General features: G+C 39.5%; 1 protein-coding gene across 1 annotated transcript in view; it reads right to left on the reverse strand.

Annotated features, from left to right (window-relative positions):
- Positions 1 to 19,835, reverse strand: part of KPNA3 (karyopherin subunit alpha 3) — a 49,028-nt gene that overhangs the window by 6,823 nt on the left and 22,370 nt on the right. Inside the window, exons 8-15 of the mRNA XM_070732380.1 lie at positions 14,621 to 14,707; positions 14,121 to 14,290; positions 12,960 to 13,004; positions 12,112 to 12,243; positions 8,861 to 8,989; positions 7,837 to 7,941; positions 7,674 to 7,745; positions 7,420 to 7,582 (exon numbers count right to left, since the gene is read on the reverse strand). Coding sequence (XP_070588481.1) covers positions 7,420 to 7,582; positions 7,674 to 7,745; positions 7,837 to 7,941; positions 8,861 to 8,989; positions 12,112 to 12,243; positions 12,960 to 13,004; positions 14,121 to 14,290; positions 14,621 to 14,707 — 903 coding nt within the window. The remainder of the gene's footprint in view (positions 1 to 7,419; positions 7,583 to 7,673; positions 7,746 to 7,836; positions 7,942 to 8,860; positions 8,990 to 12,111; positions 12,244 to 12,959; positions 13,005 to 14,120; positions 14,291 to 14,620; positions 14,708 to 19,835) is intronic.

Below are 19,835 nucleotides of genomic sequence, written 5' to 3' on the forward strand. Positions count from 1 at the left end.
CTCGTCAGGCATGAGCTGAGTTTTTAGATGGAACCGCTCAAGTGCCAAACGGTTAGTTGCCAACACTGGGGCTCCGGGTGAACCATTGTCCCTTGGTGGAGTGAAATCCGATGGTGGGGAATCCTCCAGTGGGGCGACACTGAGAGCTCTGCGAGATCGGCAAACCAACTGCGTCGAGGCCAAAAGGGAGCCACCAGCAGCACCTCTGCCCTTTCCTGTAGAATCTTCCGGATCACCTTTGGTATTATGATGACCGGTGGAAAGGCGTAGAGCAGACCGGGTGGCCACCTCTGGCATAACGCATTCACCCCCTCTGCTCCCGGTGAGGGAAAACGTGAGAGGAAGCGGGGGAGCTGAGTATTGGAACAAGTGGCGAAAAGATCCATAACTGGACTGCCAAACCTCCCAACCATCTCCTGGAACAGTGAGGGGTCCAGACTCCATTCCCCTGGGTCCAGAGTCTGTCGACTTAACCAGTCCGCACACACATTTTCCACCCCTGAAATGTGCTCCGCAGACAGAGAGGCTAGATTGGCCTCTGCACATGACAGCAGGGACTCGGCCTCTTCCATCAATCTCCACGACCGTGTTCCCCCCTGCCTGTTTATGTGTGACCGTGTGGCCACATTGTCTGTCATGATCAAAACGTCCTGACCCCTTACCAAGTGGGCGAATCTCCGGAGGGCTAGCGAGACCGCCCGCAGCTCCAACAGATTGATGTTGCAGTCCCGTAAATCCTCTGACTCCCAAAGGCCCTGGGCCATCTGAGAGGAAGTGTGAGCCCCCCACCCAGTTAGGCTGGCGTCCGTCGTCACAGTGAGAAGATCCTTCTGTAGGAAGGAGGATCCCCTCCCCAACGCCGGGGAAACCCACCATTGAAGGGACCTGCGCACTCTGGAGGTAAGGAGTACTTTCCTGTGAAGATGACTGCACTTCTCCCTCTGAAAGGGGAGCAGGAACCACTGGAGTGGGCGCAAGTGGTGTCGAGCCCATGGTAAGATGTCTATGCATGACACCAGCGTCCCTAAGACCTTGGACAAGAAGGAAAGGCGAGGACACCGTTGCTTGTCCAGGTCCCGCAGCAGCTTCCGAATGGAGGATTGTCTCTCCTGGGACAGGAAAACCTTCCCCAGGGTTGAGTCTATAGTCGTCCCCAGATGGGCCAGACGCGTTGTAGCTGTTAGATGGCTCTTTTCCCAATTCACTGAAAAGCCGTGAGCCTGGAGCGTACTGATGGTCAGGCAGAGGTGTCTGTCCGCTTGCTCCCGTGTCCTTGCGAGAATGATGATATCGTCGAGGTACGCCATCAGGCGTACCGATCTTTGTCTCAGCCAGGCCGTGAGGACGTCCAGCAACTTCGTGAATGTTCTCGGTGCCGAAGACAGTCCAAAGGGCATAGCCCGGTATTGGAAATGATTGTCCTGCAGACTGAATCGCAGAAACTATCAGTGCGAAGGACAAATAGGAACATGGAGGTAAGCCTCCTTGAGGTCGATTGAAGTCATCACATTGTTGTGCCGAACCGAAGCAAGGATCGACCGGAGCGAATGCATCTTGAACCTTCGGTACTTGATGTAAATGTTCAGTTGTTGAAGGTTCAAGATCAGTCTGACTCCTCCAGACGACTTTGGGACAAGGAATACCACAGAATAAAATCCCTTGCCCCGTTGCTCTGTGGGAACCTCTTCTATGGCCCCTATCTCCAAAAGATGCAATACCTCTTGTTGCAAGAGGGACCTTTTCTGAGGCTCCGAAGGAACAGGACATGGGAGAAATCGCTCAGGTGGGGGGCGAAAAAATTCTAGCTTTAGACCTCGAGCTACCGTTGATGTTGCCCACGCATCTGTTGACGTGGACTCCCAATGGCTCGCGAAATGCGCCAACCTGCCGCCCAACGGAAACGAATCCCGACAGTCACTTATTTCTTTTGAAGCCACGATTGGCTCCCCTGAACGGGCGGCGCCCTTGTGAGGATCTGTTGCGGTCCTGCATGTAGGTCCTGTCTGATCTAAAAAAACCCTGGTTGGAGGAGCCCTGGAAATACGGCCTCGACGCCTGGGTAGAGGTGGAGGTGGGCTCCGGCCGAAAGGGCTGGCGCCTTTGATAAGGTGTGAAACGCCTATCCTGCCTCCTGTTTGACTTGGGCATCACTTTCTTTTTGTCCTTGTCCTCTATTAACACCTCATCAAGGACTTCACCAAAAAGCTTTTTGCCCGCAAAGGGGGAGGAAGCCAGGGACCACTTCGACTTCACGTCCGCTTGCCAGTGGCGGAGCCATATCAGACGGCGCGAGGCCACTGAAGAGGCCATGGCCCTGGACGCGAACTTCGCTGCGTTCGCTGTGGCGTCCGCCGAAAACTCCCTGGCTGCCAGAAGCTTGTTTAAATCTTGCCTGAGGCGCCCATCCTCCGGATTCACCCTCGATTGAATCTCCCTAATCCATAAGAGGGTGGCCCTGTTAAAGAACGAGGCCGCAGAGGCGGCCCGAATGGCCCAAGCCGCCATCTGGTGAGTCTTCCTGACCACGTTCTCAGCCCTTTTATCCTCCGCCTTCAATCCCTCCTGCGACTCAGAGGGCACAAGCGCGTTGGAGACCAGGCTTGTGATGGGCTTGTCCACAGCTGGGAAGACTAACAGGTCCTCCATCGCCTGATCGAAGGAATAAAATTTACGATCCAGGACTGATGGACCCTGAGCCGCCGCCGGGTTCCCCCAAGGATGCTGGATAGTCTCGAGGAACATTTGCGAGGACGGGATGCTCACAATTTCTTGCTTCGGGAACACAAAGAGACCTCCCGTGGTAGGAGTTGCAGCGGTGGCCTCTGACTGTGTACCTTCCCCTGCCTGATCAATAGTCCATTTTGCTTTGTTAAGCAAAACCTTGTAAATGGAAGGCTTGAACAGTCCAGCGACTGAAGGTTGCTCTGGCGGATGTTCGTCGCCAGACAGCTCATCATCCTGGTCACTAAAGGCGTCCCTGGGAGATCCTTCCTCCTCCATGGAATCAGCCAATGAATGGGTGGCTGGAGCTATCCATGGGTCCCTGAGCCTCAAAGGTGGTGGCCCCCCTGGCTGCTGTTGTTGGTGCACACCAGTTGCAATGCCCTGAGAAAAAGTGGCAGCAATCAAGTCCTGAAGGGCCTGAGGCATGCTCCGCCAGGTGTCTTGAGAAGTGCGCAGACCAGCCGCTGTTGGTGTAAAGGTGGCTGATTGCTTTGGACCAGAGATTGTAGAAGTCGGGGCCTGAGGAGGTGGATAGAAGCCAGGCCACACTGAGGGCTGTCTCTCATAGGTGAAGGCCTCAAGAGCCGGGCCAGGAGCCATTTGGGAAAAGCGCTCTGGGGACCAGTCCCTCTCAGAGGCCGAGCCTGCTACCCCTGGTGTAATCACGGGGGAGGCTGGCAGGGGAGTTGGCCCAAATTGCAAAGTTGATAAGGAGGCCTGTTTCTGGGAAGCCTCCAATTGCTTCTCAAGGGCTCTGATTCTTTTTTCTGCCTCCCTCAACGAGGCCCCTTGAGATGTTTTAGCCCTCTGGCCCTTCTCCTTGGGGGTACTGGGCTTATTTGAGAGCAAAGACTCCTCTGCAGGGAGGGCTGGTGTCTCTGCAATTCCGTTTTATTATTGTGTTTAAACTTAAACACTCACGATCACCGGCTCGAATACACAGACCGCTAAGCACAGCACTCTAGAGTAAAGCCAAGCACAACTGTCATTTCTCTGACCCAAGTGCGGCTGCGTGTCACCAGGCAGGATTGACACACTCTGCCTTCCAGCGTGACCTCACGCTGCTTCCCGGCCTATCAAGAGGCCGCAGCCCGGTTGCCATGGCAACCACGAAGGCACACACAGAGCGGCTATGGTTCTCGGCTCAATTAATGGCCGCCGTTACCATGGAAACGGGCGGGAAGCTTCCTTCCCTTTCCCGCCCGATCTGCCTTCAAACATGGCCGCCGCCCTGAACAGCCGAGCCACCTCAGCCAAGGAGCCGCCTTCTAGAAGTCCACAAGGCGGCCAGCGAGTTATAAAGAAGTGAAACATGTAGAAAAAACTTTATGGAAATTTATGTTCCCATTAATCATACAAATTCTGCCCATGCCTTTTGATATCATACAGCCCCAGATCTTAACATTGGCTGGGTGTTTCACAGTACATGCAATCCAATCAGGATGCAAATCTTTAATTCTTCTCCTTATGAATTTCATGCCATCACTGCCAAACAGGGATATCTTAGTCACATCATTCCAAATAACAGTCCCATTGTTCCTCTGTCCAGGTAACATGGGTTTTAGCCAGTTAATCTTTTCAACTTTTGAGAGATAACAATGGCTTTTTTTCATGGATTTCTAGATTTTAGGCCAAATTCCTGTAGTCTGTACCTAACTCAACTTCGCATTACATTGTACCATTTCATCTTGCACTCATATGATCTTCGTCTGTTATGTAGGCACAGTGTCTTAATTCTTCTATCATTCCTTGCTATTGTGCACCTTTTCCTGCCTTTACCAGTGTAGTTTTGTAGCAATTGAACCTCATTATATCTCTTCAAAAACTGGTTAAGTTTCCACCAATTTTTCTTCAAATTTCTTTGTAACTGTAGCCTTGTTCACTTAATAATACTATTTTACATTGCTTTCTGGGTGACTCTTTGCACCCTTACTTACTTATGTACTTACTTACTTATTTATTTATTTATTCAATTTTTATGCTGCCCTTCTCCTTAGACTCAGGGCGGCTTACAACATGTTAGCAATAGCACTTTTTAACAGAGCCAGCCTATTGCCCCCACAATCCGGGTCCTCATTTTACCCACCTCGGAAGGATGGAAGGCTGAGTCAACCTTGAGCCGATGATGTGATTTGAACCGCTGACCTACAGATCTATAGTCAGCTTAAATGGCCTGCAGTACAGCACCCTACCTGCTGTGCCACCCGGCTCATGATGTACTTTAATTTTATTACGTTTTACCAGCTCACTAAGTGAAAGAACACAAAAAACCTGTAACCAACTAGTGATTACATAGATAAATGTCCTCTCAGTTTCAATACATGACATAAATAACTGAATCCTACTGTGATGTGATTGGCTCATTGCCAAAACAAGATGACACCTGATTGGTTCTCTAAAAACTCATGCTCATTAGCTACAATAATATGAAGGAAATGTATCTGATATCGACCGAAACAAGTTGTGCTTCCTTTTCCTGGCTGGTTGTTTGGTTGGTTATTTATTTATTTATTGTATTTATATGCTGCTCACTCCAAACAGACTCTGAGTGTCTATAACTTTTCATAGAATACAGATAATTGAACAAAATTCATTACATTACATTCTTGATTAAATTATCTTTCCATTTACATATAATTTCATGGTACTACTCCAAAAGAAAAATGGTGTTATTAGCCAACAAACCTCAAAAAACTCTTTCTCCAAAAGATTGCCACAATTTTGGCCACTGCTGTAGGTTAGGAGGACTATATAGGCTGGGGAGCAAGTTAAGTGGCTGTTGCAGAGTGGAAGAGGGAGTAAGAGATTGAGAGGAATTTTAAAAATCTGTAAAAATATGTTAAACCTGAGAAATTTTACACAAAGTCTAAAAATTGAAAATTATCATAGTATGCTGAAAATGTAGATTAAGTGACTACAACAGCAGCCAGTAGCACCGAGGTAGCCACAACTTTTCCAAATTTCATTCCCTTGGGGGTCCCGAGTCCTGGAGTTTGGATGCATTCTGCAAGTTAGCTCATCTGATTTATTTAGTCAAACATATATAGGATAGTAATAGCTTGAAAGAAAAAAAATGATAAAAGAGGACAAAAGGACAGTAGGGCAGGGATGATAGGCACAGAGGTGCACTTATGCACGCCCCTTACATATTTCTTAGAAATGGGAAGAGGTCGACTGTAGACAATCTAAGGTTAAAGTTTTTGGAGTTTGGGGAAGAAACCACAGAGTCAGGTAGTACATTCCAGGCATTGATCACTCTATTGCTGAAGTCATATTTTCTGCAGTTGAGTTTAAAGGGATTTACATTTAGTTTAGAATCTGTTACCTGCTCGTGCATTGTTGCGATTGAAGGTAAAGTAGTCATTGATAGGAAGGACGTTTTGGTGTATGATTTTATGAACTACATTTAGATCAGATCGGAGGCAACATAGTTGTAAATTGTCTAATTCCAGTATTTCACGTCAGGTGGAATAAGGTATTTTGTTGCGATCAGAGGAGTGAAGGACTCTTCTTGTGAAATATTTTTGGACTCTCTCAATTGTATTAATGTCTGATATGCAATGCGGGTTCCAGACAGGTGAGCTGTATTCCAGAGTTGGTCTAACAAATGTTTTGTAAACTCTGATTAGCAGATTAATATTGCCAGAGAAGAAGCTACATAAGATTAGATTAACAATTCTTAGTGCTTTTTTGGCAATGTTGTTACAGTGGGATTTAGCACTTAGATCATTGAATATGAGTTCTCTAAGGTCTTTGACAGAGTGAGGGTCATCTATAAGTTTGTTTCCTCCATGTTTGTATTTTGTATTCTGATTCTTTTTGCCAATGTGCAGGACAGAACATTTGTTGGTTGAGATTTGAAGTTGCCAGTTGTTTGACCATTCTGCTACATGATCAAGTCTTTTTGAAGGATAGCACCATTGTCAGTGGTATTAAATAGTTTAACACAGTTGTGCACAGTTAAACTCATCTGATGTACCTTAGATCAAAAACTCTTGTCCTATGATGCACCGTTTCGCCCAGTTAAAGTCATGACACTGATAGTTTTAATAGTATACATATTCAGTCATGACAAGGCTATAGTTTGCACAATACACAGCAACTTTGAAAGGATCACTTTTAAATGCAAACTGTTGGCATGAAGAACAACACGGGATTATTTGGGATATTGCAGGCTTTGAACAGGAGTCTCTGAGGGCTACCTAGCATAAGCTTACCAAGATGAGCCAAATTTTCCATATCATGTTTCCACATACAGTACTTTCTCATAAATTGTCTATCCATGAGTCTTGCAGAAAAGGTGAGCTACTAGTCCAGTCATCACCAAGATTGATGATGCATTCTAAATTGAGAGGCAGAACAAAACCAATAGACGAGGATCTACTTTTTTAAAGTAACAATTGTATCTAGAATTTTAAGTACCTGCAGAATATACAGAACAATGAAGAAATGTCAGATATGCTGACATTTGATCAATTCCTCAAGGATTTTCATTCTGTTTTAGAGGTTCCAATAATCAGAAAAAGTGATCTAACCATGACATGCAAATAAAAAAACAGATCAAAACAAAAAAGTACATCTCTACTCTTCACTCACAATATTTTCATCAAAATAACAATATCCCTTAAATATCACAATGTCGATTATGACAGATGGAGAAGGGGTCAAAGTCCATCTTACCAAATGAAACCTTACCTCCACATTCTTCTATAATTTCTGCTATTGTGCTTGCCTCATCACCAGCCATTATTAGAATATTTTTTAGGCCATCCAGAACCACCTGCACTACTTGAGAATCTTTCACTGACAGCAAGTTACAGAATGGTGGGATTACATTCTGCTGTACAAGATATTCAACCTGAGCAATACAAAATATATTTACAATTATTTGTGGTATTAGATATAAATAATTCTAAAAAGTCTGCATGAATTTCATAAAATACACAAACCTGATCTTTTCTACCACTTATTGTTAAATTACTGATTGCCCAGGCAGCTTCTTTCTGAGTGCCGAAGTCACCCTAGACAATATAAAAATGATTTGTATTAGCATCATAATATCTTATGTTAGCTTAATGAAACACAAATAGGGACATCTGGTATTTGACTCACCTTAGCCAATTGGTGAATTATCATAGGGATAAGTCCAGCATCAATTACAGCTTGAACCTGTTGCTGATTTCCTGCAGTAATATTGGATAGGAACCAAACAGCTTCCTACAATGAAAACAAAAGTTGCTTAAAATACTTGAAACTAGCTTAGATGGACCCAAGTGTGTCGTAGGCTAATTTTTGGAACTTCCATCGCTTCCATTCAAGTATATAGTTTTTCCTAGCTTTGATTTTATTTTACTGAGAACTAGAAAAAATAAAATACAAAATATTTCAGAATATTCTCTGTGTTACAACTTTTTGCTTCACTGTGTACTACTTAATTATAAAAAACTTACATAATGACTGCTAGGACTTTTAAAAGAGACAACTGAAATTTCTCAGTTACCCTATAGGATTTCTCATAGCAATACAGGTAAACCCACTTTATTTCCCTTACAAGGCTACCGTGAAGAAAGACATTAAAAGCCACTGATAGCTAGAAGTAGTTCTGCTTCTTTTTCTTAGGAGGACCAAGACAATTTCATATAAAAGAAAAAATTGAAATAGATATAAAAATAATCCTGAAGATTCTGTTCAGGAAACACCTGCCCTACCATCTTACCAAAAGGATATTGTTAACTGGCTAAGACTCTACCTACAAAGATCATTTCAAAGAGTGAATGTATGATGGTTTCTTCAAGGTTGTTAGGACTTTCCTCTTAAAATCCTCTGGATCCAGTAAATAAACCCCTCTTATTAGATGTTAACAATGAAGACCAAAGTTATAATTTGTGAATGTATAAATAGTTATTGTCATTTCAAGCTAAAGATAAAATGCAGTTCTTACAGAGTTAATTTTTTACATAGTACATACCACCTTTTTCCTTTCTATTAATCAAAGACAGAAACTTACTAGAAGCACAATATTGGATTACACTAGGTGTGAAATCTTTGCACTTCTTTTAGCATTAGGAAAAGAAATAATTCCCTGTTAATTTTTTTAAAAATGAAACAAGATTAACAAAATAATTTCAGCACTTACCTTATTTATCTTCTCTTTAGGATGTGTCAAAAGATTTGGAAAATGGGAGAGGACATCACAGTTGAGAACAACTTGTGTCTGTTCATCAGTACCCGTTACTATATTGCCAACTGCTCTTAGTGCTGCAGTCTTTAATTTAAGAAATGATACAATTAACATTGTCTATACTTTAATGGGTCGCTATTTCATTCTTAGCGCTAGTTCAAATATGCGACAGACATACAGGTTGAACACATAATTGAACTACAGAGATACTCAAATATACATGCCCTTCTTCAAGCTTGCAGACAAAGAACATTGCCTGGCTCTATGCCCACATGAGAACTGCCCCCTCTCTTTTTAAAACGCTAGTTTCAGATTTATTAGTAGTCACAATCAAAACCAAATTCAAATCATATGTACAATGTCAAATCACACAAGAACAGATTACTCAAGAAATATTCTATTAAAATATCTAACCCTAGGTTTTAAAATGAAATATGTGGTATTTAATTTTTAAACATTTTATGTCCACACACAGGCATCTTGCTGAATTGTGACAACTATTTACATGGAAGTTACAATTATTGACTCAGTGCAGGCAGAATGATGAAAGATCCAGCAATATAATTTAAAAAGTAACAAATCCTACAATGAACTAGATAAAGTTCAAATTATTTTAGTGTGCTACCACTAAGAAATATGTTTGTATTTATATTTTTTGGTCCAATACATTACAATAATGAGCCAAGGTGGCGCAGCAGGTAGAGTGCTGTACTGCAGGCCACTGAAGCTGACTTGTAGATCTGAAGGTCAGCGATTCAAATGTCATCACCGGCTCAAGGTTGACTCAGCCTTCCATCCTTCCGAGGTGGGTAAAATGAGGACCCGGATTGTTGGGGCAATAGCCTAGCTCTGTTTAAAAAGTGCTATTGCTAACATGTTGTAAGCCACCCTGAGTCTAAGGAGAAGGGCGGCATAAAAATTGAATGAATGAATGAATGAATGAATGAATGAATGAATGAATGAATGAATGAATGAATAAATAAATAAATAATTCTTAGAAGTTTCAGAAATGCATGTTTAGAATAAAGAAGCTATTCTGATACAAATTCACAGAAGAAAATAACAAAATAATTTTATACAGGTAGTCCTTGAGTTACGACCACAATTGATGATGTGAAATAAATTCTTGTCATATTTGTTAAGTCAATCACATCAACTGATCAACTGTTAAGTTAGAAACATGGTTGTTAAGTGAATATGGCTTTCCCATTGACCTTGTTTGTCAGGTCTCAAAAGAGGATTGTGTGACCCTAAGACAGTGCAACTGTCATAAATATGAAACAATTGTCAAGCATCCTAGTGCTGTACCTTTGAACAGTCACTAAATGAACAGTTGTAAGTCGAGGAAACCTGTAATTTTATTGCAGTATAAATTCAATCCATTGTGCTCATTTTGTCAACCTTAATGGCAGCCAATTTGGGATGTCTATTATCTGTCTGTCTGTCTGTCTACCTATTTATCTGGTTCTATGCTGCCCTATTCCTCATACAATTGTAATTTCTTTCAAAGCCTAAAGAGATTGGTTATCTGCCATCTGTTTGTTTCAATTAATAAATTTGCTAAATAAGCCTGCTCTGTGTAAGAATGGATAAAAATATATTTCCACAGCTTATTATAGGCATATAATAAGCATTCCTGTTTCAGAAACCTTAATAAAATCTTAACTAATTAATAACGTTAATATGTGTTTCATATGTATTTTTGAAAATTTGCAATAAACCAACTAAAACTTATGGATGCAATCTTTCAGTTAATTTATGTAGTCTACAAACCCCATAGTACTCAGGTCATTCTGTTTTGCCTCAGTATAAACATAACATTAAAATGTCATTGCACTTTTGTTCAGAAATTGCAACTTTTGTGCTTCTTACAGACCTGGCAAGCTCTCTATTCTGCCATTTCTGCATTCTTGATCACTATGAAAGCTTCTGAAACGTAACCATTTATACAAAAAGAATCTGAAACATTTTTGAAATGGTGGGACTTATGGAACGCATTTGAGGTACAGTTTAGGAAACTACTACTGGTAATACTTTTTTGAATCCTAGAATAAACTATACGAACAGAGGAGTAGGAAAATACTCAATATTATTGTTCTTATATCAATACACACTCTTTTAGTGAATGAATTCTGTTCCAACAATCAGATCCTTAAACAAAATCTAACTGAACTTGTGTGAGAAAGGGAGGGAGGGAGAGAAGCTGGGTAGATCAATTATTGCTGCTGTCTTATTTGGATAAAGTTTTCTCACATAACTACTCCAGCTACGCTGACTCCAGCATGCATAGTTAGCAGCACACAAAATTTGTTGTAAATATATGAATTGGTTCCAAATGATTTTTGTTATTAATGTTTATTACTATCATATTTGTGAATGATACTTACTAAATAAGGAATGGCTATAGTAATTTGCTAACAAGCTTTTATGAACATAGCTTTGTATATTCCCCTTCTTTCATTTGGAACAAGCATACAATTACTTGGTTTTGTATCAACACAGTCCATAAAATATGTAATATGCAATCAGAAATTACCTATGCCTTAAGGAAATTATTTGTGTAAAAGGTAGAGTATAACTTTAATAAACATACATTCATCTGTTAAGTTTTTAAAAAAGAAGATGTAAATCAGCAATAAATACTTTCTCAGCACCTGGCTGACCTTTGGGCTCAGAAACTAAACAGGGTTAAGCCTGATTAGCATTGGAATGAAAAACCACCAGGTCATCCCAGAGCAATACTGATACCAAGAAATAAAAAACTATCCTGGAAGAAGACAGTGGCAAATACTGTCAGATTATTGCTGTGAAATACTGCATTGATGTATCTAATAGAAAACAGAAGTTAAGCATGAGTCATCAGCATATTTAGGGCATATCAAATTTTTCAACTTTCAATTTCTTACTTTGGGGATTGTAAAGATATTTTCGTTACTTTAATATAATTTAGATGTGCTTGGTAAGTAACTACATAAATATGACTTTTTTACATGTCGTTTGTTTCATTTGAAACGAAGCAAGTTTATTGAGGAAGTATATTCAAAACACTCTTCAATAGTATTTATTTAATATATTTGCCTTTAAATAAGTGTATTTGACATACAAATAAACAAGATGTTACCCAACAAAGATGTCTGATTTTTTGTCACTTATATAATAATACATTTCGTAATGCCATAGCACATTGTACAATACTCAACACTTACCTGAACTTTTACTTCCTGATGGCTCAGCAAGGGGACTAAAAATGGTACTACACCTGAATCTATCACCATCTGTATTTGTTCATTCCCACCATCTGTGAGATAGGACAAAGCCCAAACAGTGTCCACAAGAATCTGTGCAAGGAGAACAAGTTATATATGAATGTAAGATACCAATTAACTTCTGAATCAGATTTTCTTTGCACAAGAGCTTCACATTTATTACAGATTTTATATGTATTCTCTAAATTGCTTTTTATTATTTTCTTTGCTGTTTTTTCTGCTCATCAAGGAATATTCAAAAACTCTACCCCAAATAACCCAAAACATTTGAAGTGATGACAATAACATTTAAAAGAAGCCAAGCAAGGAGAAAATGTTTAACCCATCTCCTATAAATTTATTTTTCCTAATTGTTATAATTTTAATCCTTACTTTTGCATGAAACCAAACTGTGCAATCCAAACATATGAGCACTAGCTGAATTTCTGACATATACCGTAAGTAATGTATGAACCAAACAAAAGCAATACAAAACAGAATTGCCCACAGCAGGAATCAGTATAGTATGGTATTTTATGTACAAGTGATTTGACTGCATATAGCTTTTACCACGTAAGAACCACCTATAGATCACCAGCAACAGAAAATTAACACATAAATAGAATCACATACATCACTGCACAAGGCAACTGATTTCCAGTGTCTACAGGTTGCAATATTTATTAAAAAGTAAACATTCTTCGTAAATAATTTTTATAGCAGCAATTAGGCAAAATGTAACTAATATAGTTATTGGCTTAATAAATAGTAATCTCCAAAAGAAAGAATATTCCTTTAGGATCACTTACATTTATATCTGTATGGTATATTAGAACACACAAGGCTGGTAAAATCTGTTGAGAAAAAAGGATTACCATTAATATTTGGAAAGCAAAAATACAATATACCTTTTACAGTTCTCGACCTACACCCATTCATTTAGTGATCATTTGAAGTTACACATTTGAAGGTACTGAAAAGAATGGCTTATGACCATTTTTCACACTTACAATCTTTGCAGCATCCTCTTGGTCATGTGACCAAAGTTAAGTTGCTTGGCATGTATTTATGCTAGTTGCAGTGTCCCAGAATCATGTAATCGCCTTTTGTGATCTTCTGACAAGCAAAGTCCATGAGGAAGCCAGATTCACTTAACAACCATATTACCAACTTCACTTAACACCTGTGGCAATAAATGTCGTGAAACAGAGCAAAATCCCTTTTTTTTTACTACAGGTTCTGTGGCCATGGCTTGGTGAGGCCAGCCAGAGGTGGCATTTGCTGGTTCGCCAAACTGCTCAAAATTTCCATTACTGGTTCTCCAGAACCTATCAGAACCTGCTGGATTTCATCCCTGGGGAAACTCACCTAACAAGTTTCTTTCTAAGCAATAGAAATGTTGGTTTCTATTATGGTCATAAATTGGGGACTACCAATACAATCTCCAAAGGCCAAGCTAGTGAAGTTATTTTATTTATTGTGGTTCAAGGACATTTTAGCCTATATATATGTATATATATGTATGTGTATACACACACACACACACACACACACACACACACACGCGCGCACATATATAAATACATAAATAAATAAATAAATTTCTCAAGTAATATATAAACTACATATAAACTACAAGGCAGTGGATTCAATTTTTAGAGGCACAGTTTTCACACTACTATCTTAGGTCCAGACAGATCTGGATTCAAAGCTTGAAAATTTCCTCAAGAAATTGCAGTATTTCAGATATTTCCATGAATATGCCTTAACAGTTAGTATTTCCTCCACCAACAAAATTAGACCTGGAAGTCACAGTTTTAAAAAAAAACCCAGGAAAACCTTATGAATAACTAGTTATTGAAACAAGGCTCAAATGAATAGGCCTTAAGACAATGTATCATATATTATGGGAAAGGTTATTTGCAGTGCAGCTGAGCTGCAAAAGTACAAAGTGGTAGTTCTTTATTTACCTCCTGAACTGTCTCCATAGGTGGTGGGGGATCCTTATTCCTGCAGAGATTTACAATGACCCATGTGACGTTCCGAAGAAAAGTGATGGGAATGGAGGGGTTGATGAAGGATAGAAGCGGTTTGACAACTCCCAGTGATATGACATAATCTCTACACTGAGGACCATCACCTACAGAAGTGAAAATTTTAAAAAAAATTATATTCATAATGGAAAATTCTTGGAATGTATGCAGTGACATGTATGGGTACTGATGTTCTGTGACACAGATTCTATGTTTCTCCATTAGAAACTGCTCCACAAAAATCTAATTGCAATTTTGCATTTATTTTTGGCACGTTAAGCTAATTTCTCCAAAACATGTTTTTTTCTCCTGCAGTAGTAAAAAACAAAAAATAAAATTTGGAGAAACATAGTCTTATCAGGTAATGCCAATGTATAAGATTAGAGTTTAAAGCCTTCAATACCTTTGAATTTATTTTTACAAATACTCTTACTTACCAATAATATTCCCAAGGGCCCAAACAGCTTGTTCACAAACATTTTGATGGGGTGAATGGAGCAATCTTAAGAAGAGAGGTACTGCATCTGTAATAGAAAGTTGCTTCAGTGAAATGTGATCTTTGTGAAAAATATTGCATTTTGGTACTTAACAGAAACAAAAATAACACAAAACTAATAGTTGAAATTCATCTAATGTTAACTAAGGACTACATTCCATGCTATTTCAGGAGGAAAATGAGTGATTTTTTATAATATAATCTACTTTAACCACCCAGAAAAAAACTGTTTGCTCTATAATACAAGAGAATATGCTATGCAAAAAAGAATTTATTTATTTACAGAGGATAGTTCCCAAAATCTTCTCCTTGAAATGGACTGAAAGAAAATATAAAGATCTGCAATCTTCTTGCAACAATAATTTCTGACTGACTATATACTCTTTCATTTTCTGTCACTAGATTCAGAGGATGGGAATTGTGCATTTAAAATATTTCATTTTCACCTCACTTAGGAGCTAATTTCAAGGTTGTGTGAACATTTATTCATATTTGCATTTACATTTTCTTGGTTAGGGTAATAGTAGAAAAATAATTCATAAACAACATTTCTGCAAGGCATCAATGTCGACCTTAGCATCAGAGATATGCCTCAATTCATAGGAATGGCCTCAAACAAGGAGGCTATCTAGCTATCATTGTGACTATTGTTGTGGTTGGGAGTAGGATTCACTTTCCCAATCAAATCTAAACATGGGAGCAAAGATAAAGGAACACAATAGTTAAGATATACAGTGGATGCAGAAAGTATTCAGACCCCTTTAAATTTTTCACTCTTTGTTTCATTACAGCCATTTGGTGAAAACAAAAAAGTTCATTATGTTAAAGAGCTCCATCATTTATAAAAACTTGCCTATATCTTTACACTGGGTCAGAAACTATTTATTTATTTATTCAATTTTTATGCCGTTCTTCTCCTTAGATTCAGGGCAGCTTACAACATGTTAATAATAGCACTTTTTAACAGAGCCAGCATATTGCCCCCACAATCCGGGTCCGCATTTTACCCACTCGGAAGGGTGGAAGGCTGAGTCAACCTTTTATTATTCAGATCCCTTAAAATTTTTCACTTTTTGTTTCATTGCAGCCATTTGGTAAAAGCAAAAAAGTTCATTTTATTTCTCATTAATGCACACTCAGCACCCCATCTTGACAGAGAAAAGAGGGAAATGTGGATATTTTTGCAAATTTATTAAAAAACCTGAAATATCAGATGGTCATAAGTATTCAGACCCTTGGTTGTGATATTCACATTTAATTCATATGCTGTCCATTTCCTTCTGATCCTCCTTGAGATGGTTCTTTTCTACTCCTTCATTGGACTCCAGCTGTGTTTAATTAAACTGATTGGGGTTGATTAGGAAAGGCACAAAACTGACTATATAAGCCTCCCAGCTCACAGTAAATGTCAGAACAAATGACAATCATGAAGTCAAAGGAACTACCCAAGGAGTTCAGAGACAGAATTGTGGCAAGGCACAGATCTGGGCAAGGTTACAAAAGAATTTCTGCAGCACTTAAGGATCCTAAGAGCACAGTGGCCTCCATAATCCTTAAGTGGAAGACGTTTGGGATGACCAGAACTCTTCCTAGACCTGGCTGTCCAGCCAAACTGAGCAATCATGGGAAAACAGCCTTGGTGAGAGAGGTAAAGAAGAACCCAAACATCACTGTGGCTGAGCTGAAGATGCAGTAGGGAGATAGGGGAAATTTGCACAAAGTCAACTATCACTGCAGCCTTCCACCAGTCGGGACTGTATGGCAGAGTGGCCCGAAGGAAGACATATGAAAGCCCACACAGAGTTTGCCCAAAAACACATGAAAGAATCACAGACCATGAGAAATAAGATTCTCTGGTCTGATGAGACAAAGATTGAACTTTTTGGGAGAGAGGGGCAGGGTCTGATGGCCGCGGCAGCAGGAGCCTTTCCTCTTCCTTGGAAAGGCTCTGAATCCCCACTGCCCTGGGGTTCTGGCCCTTTTGGACCGGACTGGATCCTCCCTGAAGGGGAGGTGACGCAGGGGATGTTTCCAGGGGTCTGGTAGGGGCCGGCATGCCCCACCAGGCAAACTGGCCTAGTCTTGCACCGGCTGTGGGGTGAAGCCTGCCAGGCGCCATGCCTGAGCCGACACAGCCGCAGAGACAATGCAACGTTGGGCTGGAAAGATGATTGGTAACATCTGGAAAGAGCTGGAGGTATTACTTACAGAGGAAGGAGAGATTTAAAGATGTGCTGGTGAGTTGAAGTGGTCGAAAAGGATTTTTGTTTTTGTTTTTTTTTGCTCGATTTGATTTCAACAGAGCGAAAACAACCGAAAATGGAGACAGGAAGCAGCTGCCCTTGCAACAAGGCAAAGTGCAAAGGCTTTTGAAAGTAGCAATTGCCAAGAGTGGACTTTTAAGATTCTTAACTATTTTTAAATTTGTCTTTTTAAATTGGGACCTCTTAAATTTTCACCGTGGAGGCTATTCTTTTTCCTTTTCTCCCATTTACACATATGAAAGAGGAAGAGGAATTCTATCTAAATACCAGAAGATTTGAACAAACGTGTTATTTAGCGCTATCTAGTGGTTGTGGGAAATATAGCAGTCAATCTGTGTATATGGTTTGGAAGCATATCTGCTTGGCCTCCACATTTGTTTTTGTTTTTTTTCATGAAAAAGTTGTTTGCCAGCTGTGGCCTGGAAAGAAGAAACTAAGATGGAACTGACTGAATTGTTTGAAAACATATTGGATAATGCAATTGGAAAAGAGGTTTGTGAAATTTTAGGAACATTGACATTGAAAACCCAGAAGACAGCAGAAGATAGCAGCACTTCAAAGAAGAGGAAGGGACTGAGTCTTTTCCCATAAAGCTATAAATTATAAAAGGAATTGACTATTAAACTAAATGAATTGGAATTATTAATGATTTAATTTTATTGGAGTTTATTACTGAAAAGAAAATTAGAGATAAAAAAAATTAAAATGGAATGATGGAATAAGGAGAGGAAATTGAAATGGTTATGAAAAGGAAAATTGAAAAAGGTTATTGTGATTATGTTTACTATGGATGAGAAATTCGAAAGTGGTTGTGGTTGTGGTTATGGTTATTTTGGATGATTGCCACTTTTGATAGTTTTATTGATTATTTGAATTATAAATTCATTATGTGATTTACACTGATAAATAGGAGGAAAGGGGAAAGGATTATTAAAGAAAGATTAATATGGCATAATAATTAGTATTGATTATGTTGGGTATGATAGTAAAAAATGGATGGAGTAGGAAAAAGCTGAATCAAATAATTAGGGAAGCTTATTACACTGAGTTCAATAGTGGAAGGTATATAGAATAGGGAAAATACAGTACATAGATTAGGGAAATATATAGACTAGGGAAGCTTATCGTACTGCAATTGGCAGTGAAAGCAATTAGAATAGGGAAGATTATTGCACTGCTATGACAGTGACACACAGAATAGGGAAAATAATTAAACCAGGCTTGACAGTGGAACTTATTAGGGAAGATTATTACACTAAGAACGACAGTGGAAAATATACAGATTAGGGGGAAAATATTACTATTTTCTTTTTGGGGATTTTTGATACTTTTCTTGAAAAATAATACAATAATATGATATATAATTATTATGATTTGTTAAAGCAGAAATTATATACTGGTATAATGAAAGAAACAAAAGGAATGAAACTAATGGGAAATACATTTAAATTTTTTTAAAACACAACCCTTCCTCCAATGTATATTGATATTGTTATAATTAGATTAAGATTTGATATGAATGGTTATCTTTCCTTTCCTTCCTGGGATATAAAGAGAAGTAAATTTGGAAATTTATTTTGTTAAGGCCAGTTACGAAAAAATGACGGTTTTAAAAAATAAGAATGAGTTTAAGAATATAAGAAATGGATTGTAGCACGACAGCAGTTTTGGTAGATAAACAGCAAATAGCCACGAGAAATTGAGATAGCTAAAGGCACTTTGAATTCAAATCAGGGTGAATGAGAATATCTGAAATCCGGATGATAGGATTTGAAAAGGAGGTAGCACAGGATGAATGATATGTACCAGAATAAATTGGATAAATAATTAGGAAATTTGGATTAAGAATTTGACATTTGATATTAAATTGTATTGGATTCTAATTTGATATATGTGAATTTGAATCTCTGTAAGGTGTGGAAAAACAATAAAAATTTACCACCACCACCCCAAAAAAAGAAAGATTGAACCTTTTGGCATTAATTCTAAGCGTTATGTGTGGAGAAAACCAGGCACTGCTCATCACCTGCCCAATACAATCCCAACAGTCAACTAAACATTGTCAACTAAACAATGTCGGTTGGCGGGCCCCAGGGGAAGAGCCTTCTCTGTGGCGGCCCCGACCCTCTGGAACCAACTCCCCCCAGAGATTAGAACTGCCCCTACTCTCCTTGCCTTTCGTAAGCTCCTTAAGACCCACCTGTGTCGTCAGGCATGGGGGAACTGAGACATCTCCCCCGGGCATATACAATTTATGAATGGTATGTATGTATGTATGTATGTATGTATGTATGTATGTATGTATGTATGTGTGGTTAGAAAATGGGGTTTTAAAAATGTTTTTAGTAGAAATTTAGATTTGTTATAAATTGTTTTTCACTTTGTTGTGAGCCGCCCCGAGTCTGGGGAGAGGGGCGGCATACAAATCTAAATAAATAAATAAATAAAATAAACAGTGAAACATGGTGGTGGTGGCAACACCATGCTAGGGGGTGTTTTTCAGCTGCAGGGACAGAACGACTGGTTACAACTGAAGGCAAGATGAATGCGGCCAAGTACAGAGATATTCTGGAAGAAAGCCTCTTCCAGAGTGCTCTGGACCTCCGACTGGGCTGAAGGGTCACCTTCCAAAAAGACAATGGCCCTGAGAATACAGCTAAAATAACAAAAGAGTGGCTTCAGAACAACTCTGTGACTATTCTTGACTGGCCCAGTCAGAGCCTTGACAACCCAATAGAGCATCTCTGAAGAGATCTGAATATAGCTGTTCACCAACGTTCACCACCCAACCTAAAGGAACTGGAGAGGATCTGCAAGGAAGAATAGCAGAGGATCCCCAAATCCAGATGTGAGGGACTTGTTTCAACATTCCCAAGAAGACTCATAGCTGTA

Source organism: Erythrolamprus reginae, chromosome 1, assembly GCF_031021105.1.
Source record: "Erythrolamprus reginae isolate rEryReg1 chromosome 1, rEryReg1.hap1, whole genome shotgun sequence".
Lineage (NCBI taxonomy): Eukaryota > Metazoa > Chordata > Lepidosauria > Squamata > Dipsadidae > Erythrolamprus > Erythrolamprus reginae.